Source organism: Pseudorca crassidens, chromosome 2 (genome assembly GCF_039906515.1).
Source record: "Pseudorca crassidens isolate mPseCra1 chromosome 2, mPseCra1.hap1, whole genome shotgun sequence".
Classification (NCBI taxonomy): domain Eukaryota; kingdom Metazoa; phylum Chordata; class Mammalia; order Artiodactyla; family Delphinidae; genus Pseudorca; species Pseudorca crassidens.
In genome coordinates this window covers 307,165-317,751 of record NC_090297.1, presented here as the reverse complement: position 1 = coordinate 317,751, position 10,587 = coordinate 307,165, and the positions used below count along the sequence as shown (strand labels likewise).

The following is a 10,587-nucleotide window of genomic DNA, read 5'->3' as shown; positions in this document are numbered from 1 at the left end:
CATGAGGAAGAGGCTGCCGGATCGTGTTTCCTGCAGCCACAGTCGGTCAGCCGTGGGAGCTGAGGTGCTGCCGGGAGGGGCGGGCACAGGTGGGGCCTGGGGACCAGGGGCAAACCCAACAGAAGCCGTGGGAGGGTGGGGTCCCCCCGTGGGGCAGCCGGGGTCCTGTGCTCCTGAGGCCACGGCCGCGCTGTGGGGAGTAGCACAGATGACCCTGAGGGGCGGTGAGCGGCAGGTAGTGGGGTGCCCTGCGGGCTGCAGCCCGGGAGGCCAGGCCTGGGGGGTGAGCGGGGCGCTGGGGTCCGAGGGCCCAGTGGAGAGACCCCCGTGGGTGCAGCGAGTGATGAGAGGGTGTGGGAAGGGCCCCTTCGGATAGGGCGGGACGCTTGGCCCACGGAGGCGGGGCTGGGGGCTGGGGGGTGGACGTGGTGAGAGCTGTTTGGGAGAACTGCACGGGTGGGGGCCGCAGGAAGAGGCAGGCCGGGGGAGGGGACGTGCCGGCGCTCAGCTCTGGACATGGAGGCCTTCGGGGGGCAGGGGGGAAGGTGCAGTTGGAGGGAGAAGCTGGGGCTGCTTTGATGTTGGCGATGAGCCCGTGTCCTGCCCGGCCCGAAGGAGCAGGTGGGTTGGGTGGTGCCCCAAGTCCTCGCTGGCAGTGGACGCTGCCCCCTCCCTGAGGTCCAGGCGCAGTCTGAGGGGCAGCGCAGGGCCCTGCCTCGCGCCACACCTCGGGGACCCAGGCGCATGGGCCTTCACACCCCGAGCCAGCGCGGCTCCTTACGTCCTCTGCGGCCCCACCTGTTTCTGCCAGCATCCACGGTGCCCCCAGCCTTGGGTCAGGGCTGGGCCAGGGCCCAGGGATGCAGGAGCCTCTGGAAGACCCTCCACCCACTCGGTCTGGTTGTTTACTGGCCCATGGGGGCTGCCCCTGGAGCCTGGTGCCACAGGGCTCCTGTCCGGGCAGGGCGGGGCTGGATGCCAAAGTAACATCGTCAGGGGCAACCAGGCTGCAGAGAACAGGCCTGCTGGTCTGTGCTGGGGGCCCAGTGTGGCCCCACCGGCTCCAGAACCATGGGAGCACTGTTATCGCCCCCGTGAAATGCCGCAGCGAGGCATGGGGACCCGCGAGCTGCTGATAAAACTGCACTGGGGTCAGCGGGAAGGCTGGCCGGCAGCGTGGACTTCAGGACAATGTTATACCTTGTGGGCAAAACGCTCACAAAATCTAAAAGTGCAGCCGGCTCCACAGCCCTGCTCCTGCCGTTGGCTGCACAAGGTGACTGGGAAGGGGCTTCGAGACACGGTTCAACTTTCAGCTGCTGGATTCCATCCGGGCTCCAGGTCTTTCAGGGGAAAAGTCCATCTGGGGATTCTCCACCCCTCCTCCCAGCTCGCCAACGGCCCAGGAGGGTCCCTGTGTCTGCGAGATGACACGAGTCACCCCAGGACTCTGTCCTGTCCCATCCTTCCCCACATGGCTGTGCCTCCCCCCGGGAGCCTCCCCCCCTCAGGTCTCACCCTACAGACTCCCAGAGCCTCCCCCGAGTGGGGTGGCTGCGCCCCCAGCCCCCCCGGCGGAGCCTGGCCCCGGGCTTTGCCTTGTCAGGGAGAAGCCACTGCGACCACAGCCAGGGGCACCTAGGTCCTCTTTGTGGGCGCCGGACACTGCACCTCATTTCCTGAGAGTGGCGGGGGGTGGGCCAGAGAGAGGGCAGCTCCCAGCCCACCTTCACTCTGGCTGCCCTCCATCCTCACGGTCAGAGGCGGGGGTCCTGCCTCTCGGGGGGTCTAGCACCCCATGAGGAGAGAGCCCCCGCAGGAGGGGAGAGGCTGCACCCCAGGGACTACGTGGCCCCCACTCCCGTCATCACACATCCATGGAAGGGGTCTGAGTCACCTGTCCTGCCCTCTGAGGGATGGGCTCTCACCCCTGGCTGCTGCCCCAGACCCCTTGGGGAATCAACCTATTTCTCGCGTCTGGTCACCCCGGGGTCTTCGGTGGCAGGTGTGGGTACACACAGGAGGGCACTTGGGCCCCAGTGTCCCGTGGATGGACACAGAGAGCACCTCTGAGGGGCTCGTCTGGGGTTCCATGGTCCCGGTCCGATTCTGGGTTGACGGCGCTCAGGCCTGGAATGCACACAGGTGTGTGACACAAGTGTGTCAGCTCAGGGAGGCTCATGAGGGCAGGTACACGCGGGGGTGTCCCCGAGGCAACCCCCTCGGGTGTTCGAGCGTGATGGCCAAGGAGAAGTGGATGTGTGGTGTTCGGGGTCGTGGCTTTGACCGCGACCCATCAGAGGTGCCGGGCAGCGGGGGGTCCACCTGGAACGAGCCTCTGTGTTCCTATCCTGCTTGCAAAGTGAGTTTTCCTCAGGGGTCCCCAGAGACCAGCTTAGGCCCTGGGGCCTTGGGCAGGGGTCTGCCGGGGTGGGAGGCTTTGGGAATGCCCTGGCCTGGGAGTGGGTGCTGCGGGGAGGGCGGGGTGCTGAGCTGGGGCTGCATGAGGCGCTTCCGGGAGGAGCTTGCGGCACCAGGACGGACCCGAGGCCAGCGCGGGGGTAGGGGGGTGCGCGGGGGTGGGTGGCAGCCCGCCGAGACAAGCCTGGAGGGAAAGGCAGTGTGGGAGCATTCGCCCGAGTCCAGGAGGACAGGCCAGTGGCCCCAGCAGAGACCGGAAACAGACCCACAGGGTGTGGGATTTCATGCAGGAAGAAGGGGGGTGGTAAACGGCGGTGTGGGGGGGAGAGAAGAAAGAACAGACCCAGAGGCACTGAGGCGCCTCGTTTCCGCGCAGTCCGCACTCCTCCTCCTACCCCTTCCTCTGCCTTTTGTCTTTTCCAAAGCAGATCCCAGCTGAGGGCCAGAGCCGGAAGCAAAAAGCAGCCCTACGTGAAGGGGGTTCACGTCCTGAAAGCCCAGAGTATTTGGGTTCGGCCAAAGGCCTTTTATTGTTCCACAGGTTGGTGCACAGAAACAGAGCACAGCTCTATGGAAAAGCAAAGCGTCTGAACTGGAAGTGCTGACTCCTGCTGTCTTAGATCGCGCTGCCACCAGGCGCCCTGAGCTCTAGGACGCAGCCTCCCCAGGACGGCCCTCCCCATGGCCGCCCACACTCAGGACGGTGCTGCCCCAAAGCTGGACACGCCCGTGAGACCAGCTGGGTAGCGAGTAGGCTTGCCGACCGCCGGGCCCCAGGCAGGGCCGCCCCTGGACCGTCCATCTGTCCGTCCATCTGTCCGTCCAGTCACACTGGAGCCCAGCTTTTGGCCTGCTGTTCTGTCCTCCCCTCAAAGGCGCAGCCCCAGCCCCGCTGTCCTGGACTTTGGGGACCAGCACGTATTTAATCTGATGAAAAGGACATTGACAAATGCCACCATCTCCCAGCCCACGTCTTACAGAGCAAACATGTTCACAGCAGTAAGTGGGGGGGGGCACGCGGTCTTAGGACAAAGGACGCTGCCTTTAAGGAGCACAAGTTTAAACTCAGCTTCCTGGAAAAGCGGGTGCGCTACACTGCCCAGGAGCCCCGGCGAGCGAGGGGCGGCAGCTGTCCGGCTCCAGACCTGCGGCCAGCACGTCCCTCCCCCGCCCCTCCCTCGTCCTCTGAGTCCTCTGCTCTGTCCTTCTCACTGCCGTCAGGAGTGGACGAGTTGCCGAATGTCCAGCGTGTGATGGAAGGTAGGAAACAGGGAGCGTTTCCTGAAGGGGTCGACCTGGGGTGGGGCTGGAGGGGTCGTGCCCTGTTTCTGGAGAAGGTGGAGGATGGAAGGAGCTGGTGGCTTAAGTCAGGTGGAGCCTGGGGTGAGGACGGCCGCCTGGCCCGGCCAAGAGCACACAAGAGCCCCATCCTGGTGAGACCTCTCTCTCTGCGAGGCTTCAGTGGGGCTGCCCAGTCCCTGGTCCTGAGGGCTGAATGAGACGGGCACCCAGGATGGGGCCGGGAGCGTCTGCAGCGCGCTGTCACCCGGCCACCAGCCGCAGTTGCACACTCCTCTGTGTGTGTGTGTGCACGAGGCTGTGCACGGGGAATGTGGGATTGTGGGTGTGTGAGCGACGCGTGTGTGTGGATGGGGAGCGTCCGGAACCCAGAGGAGGAAGCAGGCAGAGTCACGGGGAAGGGACAGGAGGAGGGGCCCCTGACGCCCTGGGGATGTGGGCTGAGCCCAGAGGGCAGCGAGGACTCCACACACACACACACACACACACACACACACACACACACACACGCCCTGGGAAGGGACAGGAGGAGGGGGCCCTGACGCCCTGGGGGTGTGGGCTGAGCCCAGAGGGCACCGAGAGCCTCAGGAGACCCCACCCCCTTCCCACTAATGCCTGCGGCCACTCGTCCCAAAGGCTTCCCTTCACTCCTGTGACAGTAGAGTCTGGACCTCCCCGGGTCACAGTGGTTTGAACCTGGGCCCAGTGGCTGTGCTACACCCCGGGGGTGGGCCACGTGGGGCTGGAGGGGTCCCCAGACCCCCAGGGGGATGCTCCTACAGTCAGGCTCAGGGTGTCCCGTGCGCCTGGGACCCTGCCAAGGTCCCAGCAGGACCCACGGCTCTGGACACTGGAGAGGGCTGGGGGGCCCAGGGCCTGTGAGAGGGCCCCAGGATCCACAGAGGGTTGAGGAAGGGGGGTGGAGGCGGAGCCAGGACACTCCACCAGCAAAGCCCCTTCAACATAAAGGTTTGACCTCTCCTGAGATCCCTCTCCGAGATTGACTTGGTGATGGGGCCAAAAGGATGGTCCCCGAGGAGCAAATGTTGGCTTGCCCTGCTCCGAGCCCCCTGCAGTTCATGGGTGCGGGGCTGCGCTCAATGGAGGGGGCCTCGCAGGGGTTGGGGGGAACCTCGGCCGCTCGGAAGTCCCCTCCCCTCCCACCCCTCCTGCGCGTGCCGACCGGAGCCTGAGCGGAGACCCAGCCCTGCCCCCGCACCTGGGCACCTGGGCACCTGGCTGGGCTCGGGTTTCCTTACACAAAGCTCCCCGCCCAGCCGCGCCCTCCCTACCCTGGGAGGGGCGCTCCCCACAGGGAGGCCACTGCCGGGGCGCTGGCTCCCGCCGCATTTGGGCATTGTTCGCTGGCAGGACCACTGGGGTGGGCCGGGGTGGGGGTGGCTGACAGCTGCTCAGCTGGGGCTCGGGTGCAACTCCACTATCCCCACTGAGGGCGCGTGGCCGGGCACCCAGGGCAAAGCACCGCTGGCCCCGTTGGCCTCTGCCCCCCCTGCTCTGCCCCACCCCAGGGAAGGATTAAGCTGGCCTGGCCTACCGACCCGCACCTTTGTTTGCAGATCTGCACCTGCGCTCCGATCCACCGGGCAAAGGAAGGCGGGACTGCATGCGTCCCACCAGAAGAAGGACCCTCTCCTTTCTTCCCACAGGCCTTGCCCGGGTGGGGACCCCGGGGGACCAGAGCCCCGGCGCCACCCCCAACCTGCTGTGGAAGGTGGGCGTCTGTCTGCTTACGTCAGAGCTGTCCAAAGTTCTGTGTTTCCATTCCACCTTGGGGCAGGTTGGGGTGCTTACCCAGCAGCCTCCCCCCCACCCCGTGCTGCCAGGAGCCCCGGGGTCGAGCTGCATCCCGAGAGCTGCGGCCCGCACCCCGTGCTCTGTCCTTGGGCGTGACCAAAGCCGCCTCTAGGGAGAAACCCTGCTCCGTGAGGCCTGGAGCTCAGGCGTTGCTTCTGAGGCTTCAGGCTGACCGTCCCCCCAGGCCCCAGCCCCCCAGGCCACAGCAGCCCCTCCACACAGCCTTCCCAGTGAGACCACGGCTGAGCTCACCCTTCTCTGCCAGGTGGCCGCAGCCGCCCAACACCCCAGCCAGCGGCCCCGCCAGCGGCCCTGCAGTCCTCCACTCACCGCCCCCCAGACACTCAGCCCAGAGCCCTCCAGGGCCACCCCTCCACCCGGCGTCTCCGGCCCCCCACCCCCGATTCTCAGAGCGCGGCTGGCCCCTCCCCCGCCACAGGCCGAGGGCTGCAGTGGCCCCCCACCTCAGCCCCTTTCCTGGGGGACGGCTCTGCCCACACAAACGTGGGTCCTGCTGCAGGCCCTGGTGTAGCTGCTTCCTCCGGGGGCTCTGTGTGGCCACGGTGTGGACACCCGCTCGGCAGGGCACTGGGAGATGCTCGCGCCCCGCCCACGGAGGACCTGGGGCCCTATAGGCGCCTCCGTGGCCTGAAGCCTGCCTGCCCGTGTGGGGCGCAGTGCTGGGGACCCTTGCTCCCTCGAGGTCACCTTGCCTGCTGGGGACCACGTGTGACTGTCCTGGGGAGCCCAGCGGCCCCTCCGGTGTTACTGGTGTTAACAGGACGTGAGGAATGGTTTGCCGGGGTGTCCTGGTTTTGGTGGAGGGGGATGGGTGGGGAGGGAGGGGGAGCCAGCCTGAGGGGTGGTGGGTGCCCACCGTGGCCCTGGAAGGGGAGCGGGCGGTGGGCGGTGAGACGGAGGCCCCGTGCGGTTCACACCAGGCCTCTCTCAGGACGGAGAGAAGACGTCAGCCCTCCCGACCCCTCGTTTCTCACAGGTGAGGGAACCCACAGCCAAGACACACGATCCCCCACTGGGAGCCAACAGACAGACCACAGACCCCGCCGAGACTCTGCAGACTGAGCAGCCCGTACCGGGACCTCAAGGACAGACCAGCCCCCACCAGGACCCCAGGGAGACACCAGGATCCCCACGGGGACCCCACAGACAGACCTGGGATACCACCGGTACCCCACAGACAGGTCAGTCCCCAACGGGACCCCACAGAGAGTCCATGGTTCCCACCAGGACCCAACAGACATACCAAGGCCCCACATGGGACCCCACAGACGGACCATGGCCCCCACCTGTACCCCACACACAGACCAGCCCCCAACGGGACTCCACAGACAGGCCAGTCCCCACGGGGACCCCACAGACAGACCAAGGCCCCCACCGGGACCCTACGGACAGACCAGTGCCCACCAAGACCCCACAGACAGACGAACCCACACCAGGACCCCACAGACAGACCTGGGCCCCCACCGGGAACCCACAGACAGACCAGCGCCCCCACTGTGACCCCACAGACAGACCAGGGCCCCCACCGGGACCCCACGGACACTCCAGGGCCCCCACTGGGATCCCATGGACAGACAAGGGCCACAACCGGGACCCCAAGGACAGTCCAGGGCCCCCACTGGGACAGCAGGGACAGACCAGGGCCCCCACTGGGACCCCACGGACCAACCAGGGCCCCCTCAGGGACCCAACGGACAGATCAGAGAGCCAAATGGACAGACCAGGACACCCACCAGGACCCCACAGACAGACCAGGGCCCGCACCAGGAACCCACAGACAGACCAGCCCCTAACGGGACCTCACAGACGGGTCAATCCCCAATAGGACCCCACAGAGAGTCCATGGCTCCCACCGGGACCCAGCAGACATACCAAGGCCCCAAACAGGACCCCACACACAGGCCAACCCCCAGCGGGACCCCACAGGCAGGCCAGTCCCCACAGGGAACCCACAGACAGAGCACGGACCCAACAAGGATCCCACAGACAGACCAAGGCCCTCACCGTGACCCCACACACAGACCAGCCCCCAGCGGGACCCCACAGACAGGCCAGTCCCCACAGGGAAGCCACAGACAGAACAGAGCCTCCACCGGGACCCCACTGACAGACCAGGACCCTAACCGAGACCCCAGAGACAGCTAGGGCCCCCACCAGGACACCACGGACAGATCAAGGCCCCTACGGACAGACCAGTGCCCACCGAGACCCCACAGACAGACCAACCCCCCCCGGGACCCCACAGACAGACCAGGGCCACAACTGGGACCCCACGGACAGACCAGGGCCCACACTGGGATCCCACACACTGAACACAGCCCTCACTGGGACGCCACAGACAGACCAGAGCTCCCACCGGGATGCCACGGACAGACCAGGGCCCCCACCGGGAACCCACAGACAGACCTGGGCCCCCACCAGGAACCCACGAACACTCCAGGGCCCCCACCTGGACGCCACGGAGAGACCAGGGCCCCTGCAGGGACCCAAAGTACAGACCAGGGCCCCCACTGGGACCCCACAGACAGACCAGTGCCCACCGAGACCCCATAGACAGACCAACCCTCACCGGGACCCCACAGACAGACCAGGGTCACAACCGGGAACCCACGGATAGACCAGGGCTGCCACCGGGACCCCACAGACTGACCAGGGCCCCCCCCGGGACCCCAGAGACAGCCCAGCTTCCCCACCGGGATCCCACCGAAGACCAGGAACCCCACCGGGACCCCACACACAGACCAGCCCCCACTGGGACCCCACAGACAGACCAGGGCCACCGCTGGGACCCCACGAACAGACTAGGGCCACCACTGGGACCCCACACACCAAATGGCCCCCACTGGGACCCCACAAACACACTAGGGCCATTACCGGGACCCCACAGACAGACCAGGGCCCCCACGGGGACCCAACGGAGAGACCAGGGCCCCCACCGGGAACCCACAGACTGACCAGGGCCCCCACCGGGCCCCCACAGACAGACCAGGGCCCCCACTGGGACCCCACAGACAGACCGTGGCCCCCACCGGGACCCACAGCCAGACCAGGACCCCCACCGGGACCCCACGCACAGACCAACCCCCACCGGGACTCCACCCACAGACCAGGGCCCCCACCTCGGTCACCCATGCATGTACCCTCTCTCTTCCTGTAGAAGGCATTTTAATGTATTTGTTCTTCGCAGAGACACGTGTGCCTAAATCATTTCACGTGACCGTGTGGGTGACCCGTACTGCCCCCTCCCTCTACCAATGTCCCGAGTCCCCAGGTGTCACTCCAGCTCGCTTTCCTCTGTGTTTTGTCCTTGTGCACAAAACTCGATACTTACACGTAGAACGTGAGCGCGTGTGATCTGCAGCGTATGCTTATGTAACTATGGAGTTTTACTGGGGCCTTTGCAAGAATGACGGGTTGTATAAACATCCCACTTCTCACCCGTGTCCTGACACCTCCAGGTCACCTGGACGCCTCCCCTCCTTGGAGGGGCTGCACACTAACCCCCTGTTGTGCTGAGCTGTGTTTCCCCAGATTCATATGTTGAAACTCTGACCCCTAGAACCTCGGAATGTGGCTGTTTGGAGATGGGGCCTTTACAGAGGGGATTAAGGTAAAACGAGGCCAATGAGGTGAGCTCTGATCCAATCTGACTGGTGCCCCTATAAGAAGAGGAGATCAGGACGCAGACCCCGGGAGGACATGTGGAGACAGCCCTCTGCACTCAGAGGAGAGCGGCCTCCCAAGAGCCCTGATCGCAGACTTGCAGCCTCCAGGACTGGGCGGAAATCAACTTCTATTGTATGAGCTCCGTGTCTGTGGGACTTTGTTACGGCAGCCCCAGGCCAACTGCACACCCGGCGCTTGCTCTGCACCCACCACCCCAAGAGAGGCCATGAGATGCCGCAGGATCCCCCCTGCTTGGTGTCCTTGAGGGCATCCCCCAGAGTCGGGACTTGCAGATGCTTCTAATTGTGTGATGGCGACCAGACGGCCTAGCCCTGAGCTCTTCTACAACAAGTGAGAGCCAGCTGCCCATACTCTGGCCCCTCCAGTGATACGTGCTTTTGCTTTTTCATTTTTGCCAGTGTGACGCATCCCCGGGAACATCTCACCTCTGAAGAAGCCGGGGGCCCTCCCCAGGCCTCCTCTGGCAGGTGCACGGCCCCTGCTGCCCAGGGTTCTCTGAGGCCTCCTGGGAGGTCACCCTTGGGGCAGTGACCCATACTGAGGTGGGGTAGATTGGCCTGCTCCCTGCTCCCTGAGGCCGTCTCCCGAGACCCCTCTCCACACGCCTCTCACACAAGGAGCCCGTCCCAGGCTCTGCTCCCTGGACACTGACCCGGTGTCCGTGATTCTCGCTTCCCTGACGCCAGCGAATCTGGACGTTCCCAAGTCTAACAGCTCCTGGATTTGCTCAGTGAATCGCCCACTCACAGCCTTCACCCATTTTTCCACAGAGTTTCTTGTCTTTTTCTTGACAGTTTATAAGTTCTTAATATAATATTTATTTTAACCATGTGTCATATGCATTAAAATATTTTCTCAAATTGATGATTTGTCTGCTGACTTTGCTTATGGATTATTTTGCTATGTTCAAGTTTTAACTTTGATATAGTAAGTGTGACTGTCAGGAAATAGGGGAAAAATCTATTTACTGCAGTTCTCCAGGCAGAGTCTGTACAGGGAGAAGAAGACTTAAAAAAACCCACGCAACCATTATTGATCTCCTCAAAGACATGAGAGGCAGTATTGTGATCACGGAGAAATATTTAATGCTTTAGCAATAAATATTCAAACATGAACCTCAATAAAGGAGTTGTAAAGTAAAGCTGAAAGACCCAGAAAAGGAGATCGGGTCCCTGGGTCCCACCTATGAGGTCCCACGTCTCAGTGATATTTACCACGAAAGAGGGAACGGAGAAAACAGAAGCCAGGAAACAAATTTAAAATTAATAATTAAAGAAAATTTCCTGGAAATAAAGAACAAGAATTTCCAGACTGGCGGAGCCATGGGGCACCTGGCAGAGGATG

At 63.9% G+C, this 10,587-nt stretch overlaps 1 protein-coding gene across 4 annotated transcripts; it reads left to right on the top strand.

The window, feature by feature from the left end:
- Positions 1-2,677: 2,677 nt before the first annotated feature.
- On the top strand, positions 2,678-10,107 carry LOC137212853 (proline-rich protein 2-like). 4 transcript variants are annotated; one of them, XM_067716903.1, is made up of 4 exons: positions 2,683-3,681; positions 5,298-5,452; positions 6,533-6,737; positions 9,088-10,107. In XM_067716903.1, the coding sequence occupies exons 1-4, from the start codon at positions 3,675-3,677 to the stop codon at positions 9,168-9,170; spliced, it is 450 nt and encodes a 149-aa protein (XP_067573004.1). In that variant the 5' UTR covers positions 2,683-3,674; the 3' UTR covers positions 9,171-10,107. The 4 variants fall into 4 exon arrangements, with proteins under 4 accessions (XP_067572983.1, XP_067573004.1, XP_067572993.1 ...); XM_067716892.1 differs by having other exon boundaries at positions 9,015-10,107; XM_067716913.1 differs by having other exon boundaries at positions 2,684-3,681; positions 9,116-10,107.
- The last annotated feature ends 480 nt before the right edge of the window (positions 10,108-10,587 follow it).